Here is a 15433-nt window from a genome sequence, read left to right on the forward strand (position 1 = left end):
ATCGACTAGTGTCACCAGTGACAGAAAAAGAAAATCCTTTTTAGCTATTCCAAACAAATGTATAACTGAGAAGCATGATAAATACAAATATCCCTGAAAGCTCCCATCAATAATTGTAACCCGAGAAAGAAAATGGTGCTCCCTGAGGGACACCATGGAACCCATCCTCCTGGCTGTTGAACCGAGACAATCTTTTATTTTCTTCTTCTGGATAGCAATGTGAGATAAACAGGCAATTGTATCAGTTTCATGTTTTACCCAGGTTACCCAGTTGTACAGGGAATATAACTCTAGTTATAATCCATCAAAGATGGTCAACCGACTGCCAAAGTAGCCCTGGTTCCATGAAGATTCAAGATTCAATATTCAAGAGGTTCATTCGTCACATACATATACTGTACATACTTTCATACATTATGCAATTAAATGTTAATGCAATGCACCCAGTGATTACACATGTCCTAGACTGAACACAGTAGCTACCTAAGAAAAGTTCTTTCTACGACACCAACTAACTGATTCCAAAAACGTAATACAGTAAGTAGAATACTTATAGAATAAAATAAAAATATATAGAATAAAACAAAATAAAATAAAATAGAATAGATAAAGGGAATAGGCTTACGTATATGGCATAGACTTATGTATATGGGATAGGCAATTATGTAAATACAGATATGTGCATTAAAGTGGCATGTGAATAAAGTGAGGGAGTGTTTGTGGGATAAAACAGCACAGTATACAACAGAACGGTGCAGCAATACGGTAACACCGAACAACCCAGAACAGTGACACAGTATGTGGTACAGTATGCTACATACAGTACAGAAGGTAGTGGAGCCTACGTGTGTGGCTCAGTGAGGACCCCTGGTGAGGTCAGCATTGACAGTTCTTATGGCTTGTAGGAAAAACTCCGTCTCAGTCTCTCTGTTCTCAATGTGTGACTGCGGAGGCGCTTGCCTGACCGCAGCATCTTGAACAGTCCATTGTTGGGGTGGTGAGGATCCTTCATGATCCTGCGGGCTCTGCTACTACACCTCCTGGTGTATAAGTCCTGCAGGGAGGGAAGGGTAGTTCCAGTGGTACATTCAGCTGAACGCACCACCCTCTGCAGGGCCTGCCTGTCCTGAGCAGTACAGTTCCCAAACCAGGCAGTGATGTTGCCTGTCAGGATGCTCTCCACTGCTCCGCAGTAGAAGGACTTGAGGATCCTCACGAGACCCGGAATTTCCTCAGCTGCCTGAGGTGGTAAAGATGCTGCCTCGCCTTTCTCACCAGAGTGTCTGTTTGTAAAGTCCATGTTAAATCCTCTGTGATGTGGACTCCCAGGTACTTGAAGCTGCTCACCCTGTCAATAGAAGTCCCATTAATCACCAAGGGCGTGTGCATCCTCGGTTGTAATCCTCACCTTAAGTCCACATTCAGCTCCTTAGTTTTGCTGACGTTCAGGTGGAGGCTGTTGTCATGGGACCAGAGTGACAGGTCAGCCACCTCCTCGCGGTAGGCCTTCTCATCGCAGTTGGTGATCAGGCCCACAACAACGGTGTCGTCAGCAAACTTGATGATGGTGTTGGAGCTGGACCTGGCCACACAGTCATGTGTGTACAGATAGTACAGTAGGGGGCTGAGGATGCAACCCTGGGGGGATCCTGTTTTCAGGGTGAGGGAGCTGGACATGTGCTTCCCCACCCTGACCACCTGGGGCCGGGCTGTGAGGAAGTCCAGGATCCAGGCACACAGCGGAGTATTCAGTCCAAGCTCCTTCAGCTTGACAGCCAGTCTGGTGGGGACTATGGTATTGAAAGCTGAACTGTAATCGATGAACAGCATTCTCACATAGGCCCCCTTCTGGCCATCCAGGTGTGTGAGCGTGGTGTGCAGTACCTGGGAGACCGCGTCATCCGTGGATCTGTTCTGCTGGTACGCGAACTGCAATGGGTCCAAGGTGGGGGGAGGGAGGCGCAGATATAATCCTTAATCAGCCTCTCGAAATGACCTCATGACCATCGAGGTGAGGGCCACCGGATGGTAGTCATTCAGGCAGGCAGGACGACGGTGGACCTCTTGAAGCAGGACGGGACCACTGATTCAGCCAGGGAGATGTTGAATATTGTAGTGAACACCGGAGCTAGCTGGTTAGCACAGGTCTTCAGTACTGCCCAGATATGCAATCTGGGCCCGTAGCTTTCCTGGTGTTCACCGGCATCAGAGCCATCGTCATGCACAGACACTGAGAGTGCGCGCTCATCCCCAGCGGTGTATTCCAATTAGCCGGCGAGCTAGCGGTGTTGTCGCCAGACTCAAACCGCGCATAAAAGGAGTTCAATTCGTTGGCTAGGGGGGCGTCCACACTCGTGGCTGGGGAGGAGCTGCTCTTGTAGTTTGTTATCCACCACAGCCCCTCCCACAAGCGTCTGGTGTCCCCCTGCTCCATCTGTAGCTCCACAGTCTCTCTGTATGTCCGTTTAGCATCCTTCACCGCCCTCCGCAGATTGTAAGACACCGCTTTGAAATTGTCCATATTACCAGATACAAGACTGTCGTTGTAAGCTGCCGTGCAAGCATTTAGAGCGCAGCGGATGGATTTGTCAACCCACGGTTTCTGGTTTTGGAAATATCCAAACTTTCACCGTGGGAACGATGCTGTCATCTAACGTAGCCACAAAGCTCACCGCTACATCCACAACCTTGCTGACATCACCTGAACTTGATTGGAACATGTCCCAGTCTACGTCAGCAAGTGCGTCCTGAAGCGCAGCCTCTGATTGGTCCATCCACCACTTCACTTCCCTCGTCACCACCAGTTCTCATGTGATCAGAGGCCTGTAAACGGGAACCAGCAAGATCGTAGCGTGATCTGATTTCCCGAAAGCAGGGAGTGAGACGGTCTTGTTTCCGTTCTTGTAAGGTGTGTAACAATGGTCCAAAGTTCAATCTCCCCTGGTGGCACACGTGATGAAGTGGTGGAAATTAGGCAGAACTTTTTTAAGTTTCAATTTGTTGAAGTCCCCAGTCACCACCACAGTGTCAGGATGTTTGTTTTGAAATCCGCACAACACATCATACAGGTCCGACAGTGCTGTGTCAGTGTGCTTGCAGTGGGATATAAACGGCTGTAATGATGACCATGCTGAATTCCCATGGGAGATAAAATCACGGCACAAGATTGTCAGCTATTCCAGGTTCGGCGAGCAGGAGCGGGAGAGACTTTGTGTTGTTAGGGTTACACCAGCGGTTGTTTGCCATGAGGCAGACGCCTCCACCTTTGGATTTCCCCGACTCCCCCGATCTGTTGCCATGGACACGGAGAAGGACTCGGCTTGACGGATGGTTTCGTCTGGCACCAGCGGGTTCAGCCATGTCTCCGTCAGGCAGAGGACGCAACAGTTCTTCGTGTCTCGTTGGCATTTAATTCTCGCTCGAAGTTCATCCATCTTGTTCTCCAGAGACTGAACGTTGGCAAGAAGGATGCTTGGCAGAGGTGGACAGTAAGTTTGCATCCTCATTGTGACCCGAATGCCTCCTCGTTTACCACGGTGCTTCCTCAGTGGGCCCACTCGTGGAACAGCGGCTCCATTTTTGTTGTTGATGTTGAACGTGTTCGCGCGTAGAATTTCAGTCGGCCACTCTACTTCCACGGATAAAAAGTCCCAAAGTTGTTCCTTTAGGGAAGTTTTTATATCCACGAGTGCATCGTGGCTGTAAGAAATAACTGCCGATGCTTTTTTGGCGGACATTATGATAAACAAAATGCAACTAAAATGTGCAAATGTCGACCGGAGCGCCGGAGCAGGCGACCGCAAGGGGCGGCGCCACTATCGCTCTCTGCGATATCTTGAATCCTGAATCTTGAATCTAAGAAAGATGCCTGGTTGTGTCTCACTGACTCGACTTAATGTGTATTGAAATATTCATGGCTCCCTGTTAGTAATTTGTATATTCTACTGATGAAAAGTTTGGCTCCTTTGGAGATTCGGCTCTTTCCAAGTGACTCAGGCAAAAGATTTGTTCAATTTTCAGAGTTCAATTATTCATTCATACTGCTTCCACAGTATGCGTTCTGCCACAAGGTCAGTACCAATTCCCTGTGTGTCCAGTGACGGGCTGAATGCTTGCGATGTTAGCTCAAGTCAACACAATGAGCCTACTTCCTGTGAAATTTGGAAAATACACCTTCCAGCATCTCAAAAGAGGGGTTTTCATTCAAGTGATGCATCTTTTGTATTTATGCAGGTAAAGAAAATAATGTTTGGCTCTTTTTTGAGACTTCTGCTTTTGACAGGTGTCTCAGTTCAAAGATTCTATCAGTTTTCTGACTTTTCATTCATTTGATTAATGAGGGAGGACTTGACCCTTGACCCATAAATTGCATTATGTAATAAATTATTTCAAATACTGTAATCATATGTGACCCACTGCAGAATTTAGGTACTTTTGGTTTTGAATTTTGACTTTTTTGTTTTTAGTAACTTTCATGTCATTTAAAAGAAATCAGAGCTTCCAAGCAAGGTGTCACTTGTGCGAATCAAGCAAATATTTTTAAAGCTATGGCTTGTTACTAATGAGGGTGCGGCGAACTGTGTTTAGAGATAATCACCCTCAAAGTTTTCCCCACACTTGGCTTCATTCAGCTAGCTCCAAGGATGCAAAAGCATTGGAGGACCAACAAAGCCACGTGGCTACTTGCCACATGGCCACTTGACACCCTGCTGAATTAGGCAATCTCTGCATTGTTCTTGTGTTTTGAGGAAATGTTAAACAGCGTCATCTACACACAACATCATTTGTTTTAAAAAAATATATATTTTATTTAACAGTAAGAATATACATGTTTTATAAAAGTGGAAAAACTGGGCATACTTAGTATTGAGTTCACACGGCGATTTGCCGACTCTGAAGCTCAGAAAAATACGTTTGAACTTCTAAGTCATCAATTTGTGGTTGATGTGGAAAAGGCACCTATAAACATCCAAATGGAGCTGCTCGACCTCCAATGTAGTGACACACTTAAGGTGAAGTATGACTCTGTGGGTGTTGCACAGTTCCCACATTTCATCCCTGAAACGATGCTGCAACTCTGCCTACAAGCTTTTCAAATGTTCTGCATATTTGGTAGCACATACCTATGTGAGCAACTTTTCTCTGTGATGATGAACAAAACATCACACGGGAGTGGTCTCAGTGCCGTCACCTTCATTCCATCCTGATAATTGCCACAGCTCAGAGCCTGACTCCAGACATTGATGAACTTGCAGCTAAGAAAAGATGCCAAACATCTGGCTTGGGCTAATGTGCATCAGAGCAAAATGTACTTAAATGATTTTGCATTTTTTTCCTATAATAACAAGGAATACTGTAATAGTTATATGCCTGAAATATTTGCCAGACTATCAAAAAAATAATATAATAAGTTATTATTTTTACTACCAAAAACATTTTCATTAGAAATGACTCAGTGGAAAACTCTAGACTGAGAGGAACATAAAAAATAATGCCACTGATATATCTTTTATTTGAAATTTGATCTCATTACATTGTTAAATCTGTAGGCTTGGTTTGTTCTGAGTTCTCTAAAGTGCCTTTGGAGATGTTAAGTGAATTTAAGTTCATTTGTGATAATACATCTGAAAAAAACATGTTCTTATTTTGAATAAATATCGACTCTGTTTGGTCCGCGACTTGGACCCAGTTTTTATTTTGGCCCCCTCTGTGATTGAGTTTGATACCACTGCTTTAAAGGAAACGATCGACCGTCATTGTTCAGCGCTGTTCAGCGTCTCGGTAAGTGAACTGTGTTTCCCCATGTAATCTAACGGGAATATTAGACTTGACCGTTTAACATGTATCTACTATTCATAAGTCAAAATAAAACTCAAATCAAACGTTTTGAGAATACGTTGAGAGATAAAGAAAAAGCCGACAAAGGGACACACATCTGGAAAAATCTAATTTTCCTTCTAGAAAGGTTTTTTCAATTTATTTGGCGGCTCCTGGCGATTTTAGAAATGCGCGATAAGTCGGGTTTTGCTGCGGCGAGTGACGTATTCATTCTCCGGAATCATTTAAACGATATGTTTGCAACGAACGAGTCGTTCGCCAGTCTTTCATCACTACGATCCGCAGGGCGCACAGTTATTATCAGCTGTGGAGCGCAGCTTCAAAATAAATCGGCGGTTGCCAGGTATGAATGTCCGCCGTATGAACCGGCAACCCACTACAGCGCAAACCCGTTGTTTACGCGGAGAGGAAAAAAACGAGGGTAAGAACATTTGTGAACGCGTAACACTCCGATAGTATGTATAACGTGTTTTTATAACAAAAAAGTATTGTTGAACAGTCTCTCTCTCTCTCTCTCTCCCTCCCTCTCTCTCTCTCTCAGCAGCGAGCAGGCAGCCAATGGTTCATTTGGGAGCCAGAGTGGCGTAGAGGGAGGTGGTTGTTCCGTCTCTCTCCTCTCTCCGTCTTCTGAGGGAAAACCATCGCTCCGTCATGGATCTGGGAATTAAAAAACTCGGAGGGATTATTTCACACATCGTCGCTGTCCTTCTTTTCATCTGGCGGGGACCGAGCGGGGAAGGTGAGCACTTTCAGTTATTTGAAACAATTATTTGAGACTTTTTTTTTCTCGGGGAAAAAGTTTTTTTTTTTTAATGTGCTAAATAAAAGCCTCAAAAGTATTTAGATGATCCTCTAATATTATAGCTTCTTATGGAGTGCCAGGGTCTGAGCTGCGGAGTCAGGGTGGGTGCTGCAAAGATGGACCAGGATTGTTCAGAGCTGCAGCCTCTTTATTAAAGTACACATCCATGAGAGTATTTTGGTAAAAAAAAAATATATCTATAATAAAAGTTTGTTTTTATAATATATATTTGATAGTTTTCTTAGCTGCCACATTTTAAGAAACGCCCATTCAATTTATTTGCATTACACGTGTGCGGGTCTGCCATAAACCGGTGTGGCTAATTCTGGTTGTTTTTAACATCCACGAAAATAAACAGCACCCTCGGATGAGGTTGAGGTCATAAGGTTATTGAAAATGAAACATCTTTTTGAGACAGATCATGCTGTGACAGTTTCCTTGTCCTAGGTATCCTGTTTTATTTATCTAATACTGTTTTCACACCAAATTCAGTGGGTTTTTCCGTGTCTTTTAAACCTGGATAAACCCGCTACAAATAGACGATTGACACCTTTCCCATTGCCAGGAGAAGTACCGTTTTTTTCTGGTGTGTCACGTTCGACGGAACTGGTGCACACCCGCGCACTGGCCGTTGCGTGCACCGGTCTTTCCGTGGCGGGGAGGGGGGACCGGTGTGGGCCGATGCTGGAGTGGCTTGGAGCCCGGAGGGGAGCGTGGGGGTTCTTCGCTGTGCCCCCCACATAGCGATCCCCACACTCACAACATTTCATGGTCCCCCATGCGGAAACAAGTCAATAAGTTCTGATTTTGATTTTGGATTCTAAATGGGATATGAAATGATGGAATGATCCTCAGATATTCCTGTCTATTTAAAAAATTAGTGGGGGTCGACCGATCGGAGGGGTGGATGGTTCGGTGGGGTGTCGGTCTGTCGGTGCAGGACCTGGCTCCTCGACCTGGTGCCTTGCGCACAGTCGCCCACAAACAGTCTGTGTTGTATACCAAGCATGCTGAAAAAAAAAAAAAAATGGAAACCCTGAGCACCCTGCCCTGAAGAACCCCCAGCCACCAGAGAAGCCGGAAGCCCGCAGAGCAACACCACGCCCGGCCCCAAGGAGCATTACAAAGTCCCGGAGCGTGTGAGGAGACCCTGCACCCCTGAGGCACACACATACAACCCACCCCCCATGTGCAGGCACAAGACCCAGCAGCAGGTGCAGGACCCAGGCCACTGGCGCCAGGCACGGACCGCAGGCCCGGAGCCAGGCCCCATGCCGACAGACCGACACCCCGACCAAACCACCCACCCTGCAGGTGTGCACGAGCCCACCCCGTAAATCAGAAACTTTTTGGCCTGCCAAGTCATAAACTAAATACTGACGTTGCCACCAGGTGGAACAGCGCATATTAAATGGTGGAGAGGTTTTTAGAACAACAACATGCAATTTGTGCCACCCTGCTATCTCCTGAGGTGAGAAGAGGAGAGTCTGACCTCTACATTCTCAACAAAACAGATTTGTAAAATGCAGAGGATGCTGTGAAGGCATTAAAACCAGTGAAGGATGCCACTACATTCATGTCAGAGGAGAGCAATCCAACTGTTTGTCTCATTGCTCCATGAAATGCACAACTCCTCCAGAACATGACAGACACAAGTGGAGACTCACCAATGATCCAAGAGCTCAAGCATGACATCAAAGCAGATTTCCTTAAGAGGTACAACAGTGAGGAAGAAAAGAACATCCTTCGTACAGCTTCTGCCCTGGATACCCGTTTTAAGGGACTACTCTTCCTCACAGAGGAGGAGAGATTGGAGATCTACAGAGATGTGACTACAGAGGCTGCATCCTTGGAGGTAATTTCACAAAATTGAAACAAACTTAAAATTGTCATTACAATATTAAGTAGCTACAATGATTAAAAGTTTTACAAGACTGGGAAAAACAGTTATCCTAATAGATGTGAGCTCTTGCATTGACTGAGAAAGTGCTAACTGCTGGTTTTCAATTTATTTTAATGTTAAGACATTTCTGCTTACATTTTGATATAATTTTCTTTTATGAACAAATACCACAGCTGCTATGTGTTGTAGTCTGATATTTGAAAGTGGTTTCAAAATGAATAGAGAGTTTCTATTTATCTGAATGCTTATATTTATTGATGAAAACATGCCCATATGCAGTAATACAAAAAATTTAGGATGCAATGGATCGAGAATTGTTGACAGATGAATCATAATTGAATCGTGAGACCAGAGAAGATTCACACCTCGAGTAAACATGTTTGGTAACTTTAGAAGATGATGCGTTTCAAGGATATATCCTAATGAGATCAATTTGTATATATAGTTAGCCATCGTAGCTTGCATACGATGCGATGAGCCTCTTTAAGAGATGGCTACGGTGTGAATAACTGATGGAGTAATTTAGCTGCAGTAACTCAAATGCCATGGAGACTCCCTGTTACACTATTGTGGTACTCAAAATATTTTCCCAAGGTTGGAAGCTCTGCCACTGCCATCCCATAAAAGTCATATTAATGAAGTCAAAATGTGCCATAGTCATCTGATCTGTCCCAATCTGGTTTACTTTCACATAAAGGCTTGAGCACACAGGCATCTCGGGTCTTCGATTGAGATTCGAGTCTCAGTTCAGCCTGTGTGAATGGCTGCAGTTACAGAGTCGTGAACAAATAACTCTTGCGGGAGTGAATCAGAACTACTGTGAGTCTTGCATCACTAGTCTACTAAGTTCTGACTTAATTAGATGGTAGGAAGTTCCTGTGTTTATGCACTTTCCCTCCACAAAGTCAAAGAATTTAATCACCTTCCGAATAAGTGAGCCACCGTAGCAAGCCCGACTTGTCGCGCATTTCTAAAATCGTCAGGAGCCGCAGAATAAGTTGAAAAAACCTTTCTTTTTCCTTTGTGTTTTTTTTTTAATCTCTCAACGTATTTTCAAAACTGAGTTAGATTTTAAAATAGTAGATAAATAAAATAGTTTATAAGTAGTTGTAAATGTTAAACCGTCGAGTTAGATATTCCCGTAAGATTAAACACAGGGAAACACAGTTCACTTACCGAGACACTGAACAGCGCTGAACAATGAAGAAGAAAAGTAAGAAGAAACGAAGAAAAAAAGCTGACCTCACATCCGTAAACAAGATGAGGAGTCTTCAGTTTCACTTGTCTGTGAAACTTTAATCTCTGTGTTGTTATTGATTACGAGAAGCGGGTTGTGGAAGCTCTAAATCATATCGCGGAGCTTAATCTGACCAGTGTGATAAATCCAAGTCAGTGTAAGCAGCACGTACTGGACTTCATTTTCCGCGATGATAGTTAGTTCTCCAACAGCGATGCTGAATCTGATGCCTACGTTATCCTGGACTTGGAGAACATTTCAAACAGCGGATTTCAACCTGATTGTGACGATGAAATGGAATATTTTCAAGAACCACTGGAGGAGACCAATGATACGCCTGTTGATGAAGTTGATGATGTGATATAGTCTGTTGAGGTTTGTAATGCAGATTATGAACAAGTAGCAATGGACAAGATTCTCAAGTTTACCTGTAAATGCAGCCAGGCGTCAAAAGAAAATGAAAAGAGGCCCCAAGCAGGCTCTCAGAGTGTAGCTGGGGTAGAGTTGGGGTTAGCCCACATAATAATTCCAAGAACTTTGAAGATATTTGGCATATGCACATTTGTATATTAAATGACACACCGAGGTTGATATACAAAGACTAATATTATTGACAGACTGTACATTTTGTTGTGTCGGCCGCACTCTTAAACTCATAAATAATTCCACTTTTATAAAACATGTATATTCTTTCTGTTAAATAAAATCTTTTTTTTAACAGAAAGATGTTGTGTGTTAATGACGCTGTTCAACATTCCCTATCAACACAAGAACAATGCAGAGAATGCCCCATTCAGCCGCGTGTCAAGTGGCCATGTGGCTCTGTTGGTCCTCCAAGCCATTTGCATTCTGGGGGCTGGCTGGATGAAGCCAAGTGTTGGGGAAACTTTCCCACCTACCTAATCCTAAAAACCTTGCAGGGTCAGAGTTGTCATCCTTAAGTCTGGACTCTTTTTGAAAAAGTTTTTAAAATAATTTGACTTTTCTACTACATTTCAGTCAAGGTATTCAATTTGAAGTGCATGGTTCTTGTTTTGTGTATTTACTTAACTGTTACATATAACATTGCCACAGGGTCCTTGAGCAAGTCAACAGGAACAGCTCTATTTCCTTGGGAAAATGCATCTTGTGTTGTTAATGTTATGCTTCTGTATGATTGAATAATTCTCTTCATGTATACCTTTTAGAGTTGTCGCAGACTCTTAATGTATCTCTCTGTTGTTCACTTCCTGTTACACAACTATACCTTAAGGAATTTTTCTCTGTCGTTTACGTAACTTTTGATTGAAAAGGCCAGAGTTTAACGTTACTTTAATGTCTAAGGAAGATTTTGAGGAGTGTCTGCATTAAAGATAGAAACAAAGATGTTTCATCCGAAATATTCTACCAGGGGCATTTTTCACTGCCAGCTTACTTAAAAACACAGATGGCTTTGATTCAGATCTCAGACACATGGTCACACAGAAACATCTACCACGTAAACGCTTCCAGCAGCATACTGACAAATAACCACTTGAAGCCCCCAAATATTGCGAACAGACATTTTGCTGTTGTGGCAGCTGTATGGCAAAACATGAAATGCCTGAAAAATGCAGAAAGTAATAGAGGTGGCCTTCATTGGGAGTTTCTACCATATTCAACTTAGCTTTCTGAAACACAAGAAGTTGACTAGTGGAGGGTGATTGTGGTCCAATCAATACCAACAGGAATAGTGTGGATGGACAGATAAATAAGCAGGAGCAATGGGTGAAAAGTATTGATAAACATTATTGTGTTTACAATTAACAGCATGCAATACAACACATATGGAGGAAGTAGCAGGAGCAGCACTGATAGATAATGAACACACACCAAGACAATTCATTTGTATTGATTCTTAAACGATTCCTCTACAAGACAGCAGCTGTTGGTTTGCAAAGTATTGACTATACCGGCTGCAGAGATCCAGATTAAAAAGAAACAGGATTGACTTTTCTTCCCTGATAAAAAAGGATTTCAGTCTCTTTCAGAGCACAGGGATCAAATTCCAGAAACTGAACCTGCAGCTCTCTAAAATACATATTGTAGTCATCCTTCATCCCTTTATACATATACTGTATCACTCCTTTATTATCTCTCTCTTCACATTTCATTACACTCTGAGCTCGGAGGTGCTGCTGTACCGGCGCTCAGGAGGGGTCCTGTTTGGAGCCGTTCATCAGAGTGAGTTAAAGCAGATATAAGCCATCCTTAGAGTCTCAGCGTTTTCCTCACTATCAATAATTCAGAACACGCTAAATGCTAAGTGGCAAAGCTTGCCCCTGGATTCAGTGTTTAATGAAGAAATGTGACCAGCAAAGCAATTAATGGAGTTTGGGTCAGTGTTAAGGGAGTGATTAAAGAGCAATTAATTAAAAATGTTAATGTTTTGAGGTGAACAACATTGATAGCTGAGTGGTCCCCCAGTTCCAAAGAGGCAGAATGAGCGGGAAGAAATTATTCGATTTCACGGTGACTGGATGTGCCGTCTTGGATAATCATACGTTATTTTTTTGCAAAGTACCAGTTAAACAAGAAGTTGAAATTTTGAACTTGGGCTTTTAATATGAAGTTTATAGAGACTTTTGCTATGTGTGGAATGGCCTACGAGGGCCTAGCAGGAGTTTCATTATTACGATATAAGGTATTGGCTGTACTTACATTGGTTGAATCACTGAAGCTTTGGACGCTCCAAGGAATTATTTCGAATTCTTGATTTAAATCTGTTCTGTAGGTGTAAGGCCAACTGCCCACTTCATATGCAGTGAAGTGCCCTTTCATCAGAATGTCCATTCATCCATCCATCCATTTTCCTCCGCTTATCCGGGGCCGGGTCCGAGGTGCTGACTCTCATCTTGATTGCTTCACACTCGGCTGCAAACCGCCCCAGTGCATGCTGGAGGTCACAGTCTGATGAAATCAACAAAACCACATCATCTGCAAAAAGCAGAGATGCAATTCTGAGGTTCCCGGGGACAAGGGGCAACCTTGGCGGAGTCCAACACCCACCGAGAACGTGTTTGACTTTGTGCCGAGAATGCGAACACAGCTTTCACTTTGGTTGTACAAGGCCTGGATGGCTCGTACCAACGGTACCCCATACTCCCTCAGTACCCCCTATAGGATCCCCCGAGGGACGCGGTCGAAAGCCCTCTCCAGGTCCACAAAACACATGTAGACTGGATGGGAAAACTCCCACGACCCCCCCAGCAACACTGCAAGGGTAAAGAGCTTGTCCACTGTTCCACGTCCAGGACGGAATCCGCATTGCTCCTCCTGAATCTGAGGTTCGACAATCGGCCAGAGCCTCCTTTCCAGCACCCTGGAGTGAACTTTCCCGGGGAGGCTGAGCAGTGTGATCCCCCTATAATTGGAGCACACCCTCCGGCCCCCCTTTTTAAAAATGGGAACCACCACACCGGTCTGCCACTCCACAGGTACTGTACCCGACATCCACGCGACACTGAAGAGGCGTGTCAGCCAAGACAGCTCAACAATGTCCAGAGCCTTCAGCATCTCAGGGCAAATCTCATCGGCCCACGGCGCCTTGCCACCGAGGAGCTTTTTGACTACCTCAGCGACCTCTGCCAGGCATATGGACGAGACTTCCCCGAGTCTTCAGACTCTGCCTCTTCATCTGAGGACATATTGATTCGGTTCAGGAGTTCCTCAAAGTGCTCTTTCCACCGCCCGACAATATCCCCAGTCCGGGTCAGCAGTTCTCCTCCCCGGCTGAACACAGCCTGAGCCAAGCCCTGCTTTTCCTTTCTGAGTCGCCGAACAATTTGCCAGGACTTCCTTGAGGCCAACCGAAAGTCCTTCTCCATAACCTCCCCGAACTCCTCCCACAGCTGGGTTTTTGCTTCAGTGACCGCCAAAGCCGCAGCCCTTGTAGCCTGCTGGTACCTGTCTGTTACCTCTGGAGAATCCAGAGGTAACAGACCCAAAGGCCTCTAGCTTGACGGCTTCCTTTATAGCTGGTGTCCACCAACGGGTTCTTGGGTTACCGCCACAACAGGCACCAACTGCCTCCGGACCACAGCTCCTAGCAGCCGCCTCTGCAATGGAGGTTTTGAACATGACCCACTCGGATTCCATGTCCCTTTCCCAGCCTTAAACTAGAGCGGGATGGCACAGCGGAGGAACTGCCACCTGTACGAAGCTTCTCCTCTACCAGAGGCAACCTGAGGCTCGGACGTCTTGGTGGGGCTCAGCGGCTGTACCTGGACTGTAACCTGAACGGTACGCTATGCAGAGCCCTGGTGGACACTGGTTCCACCATTTCCATCGTCTGCCCGGGACGTGCTGATCAAGTGGGGGGCTGTGATGGATGTGCCCAGAGCTACACTCTACTTGGGTACTGAAGCCATAGCGCTCCACACCATTGGTGAGGATGGACTACGCATTGCTTCGCTGCTGGAGCCCATGTGGCCGCCTGGGAGCCCATCGCGTCGCCGCCAGAGGTGGAGCAAAACACACCGCCCAGTAGACCTGTTGCAGCGCCCTTAACATAAATGGCTCTGCCGCCTCAACCGCCGTTGATTGAGACCCGGCGAGCCATCGATGATCTGTACCACAGAAGCTGCGAAGGATTGGATGCAGGCCAGAGAGGTCAGGTGGACTATTTTCACCACCTTCGGAGTAGCTCCAGGCGGTGCATGAACTAACCAGGCAGGTTCTCGCCGACGCTGGCTCCCGTCAGAAAAGGTCTCACGACCAGCACGCCGTCCAGGACGCAGGTGTGGGTCTACAGTCTGGAGAGGAAGAAAGGCCTCTCCCCGAAGCTAATGAGCTACTGGGTGGGACCCTGTACGATCCTAGAGAGACTGTCTGATGTGGTGTACAGGGTGTGGCTGATCAAAAGGAACCGGGTGGTGGTTCTTCATCGCGATCAGCTTGCTCCCTACCAACCCTTGGCTCCGTCTGAGGGTGAGTCAGGGCCAGAGGGGCAGCATCCAGTCTGTGCCTTGCCACGGGGAAGCAGCCGAGGGCGGGCCCGGCGCCAGCATCACCTACCCCAACACCTCAGGGACTTTGTGGTGGACACATGGGTTGCTGGGGACAGCTAACCAGCCAGGTGGGGGCAATGTAGCGTGTTGGGGAATAGAGGTGGGGCGGAGATTTCCCAGCATGCATTGTTTATTGTGTGTTCTGTGGTTTTCGGGGTAGGAGATTGTTTTATGTAATATTAATTGTTAAGTAATGTTAATTGTTATGCCGTTGTGAGTGTTAGTTAGCCATGTTACATGTTTTATGATAGATTGTTTTTACTTTTATGTGTTAAGATTGTTGCACCAGGAGTGAGAGTGTGTGTGTTGTTTGTGACCTGGCTGCCGTAATTGGTTCGGTGTATAAATACTGGGCACTCTGGGTAATAAAGATGCCTCTTTTAGAAGTCACTTTTCTTGCTTTTGTTGTAGAAACCCAAGCTTGCTACAATATAATCTGCTTTTTCCTGTAGGCCAGGCCTATGTGTTATGATGAAATTAGATGAATTGATTAAATTTGATTGATTTGTAATGATAAAAACCTTCAATTACAGTAGAATATTGACCCATTGATTTAACTTCAAGCCTTGTGTGTTCTGGGGTTCAAATCTGAATATTAACATTTGAAAAATATGCATGTTTCAGCA

General features: G+C 45.1%; 1 protein-coding gene across 1 annotated transcript in view; it reads left to right on the forward strand.

The window, feature by feature from the left end:
• Nucleotides 1-8282: 8282 nt before the first annotated feature.
• Nucleotides 8283-15433, forward strand: part of LOC307238299 (contactin-associated protein-like 4) — a gene marked incomplete at both ends in the record, with an annotated part of 237140 nt that continues 229989 nt past the window's right edge. The window contains 3 exons of the mRNA XM_080011231.1: nt 8283-8356; nt 13910-14155; nt 14501-14727. Of these exons, the coding sequence (XP_079867357.1) occupies nt 8283-8356; nt 13910-14155; nt 14501-14727 (547 nt within the window). The remainder of the gene's footprint in view (nt 8357-13909; nt 14156-14500; nt 14728-15433) is intronic.

This window comes from Zeus faber, assembly GCF_960531495.2.
Source record: "Zeus faber genome assembly, chromosome: 12".
NCBI lineage: Eukaryota > Metazoa > Chordata > Actinopteri > Zeiformes > Zeidae > Zeus > Zeus faber.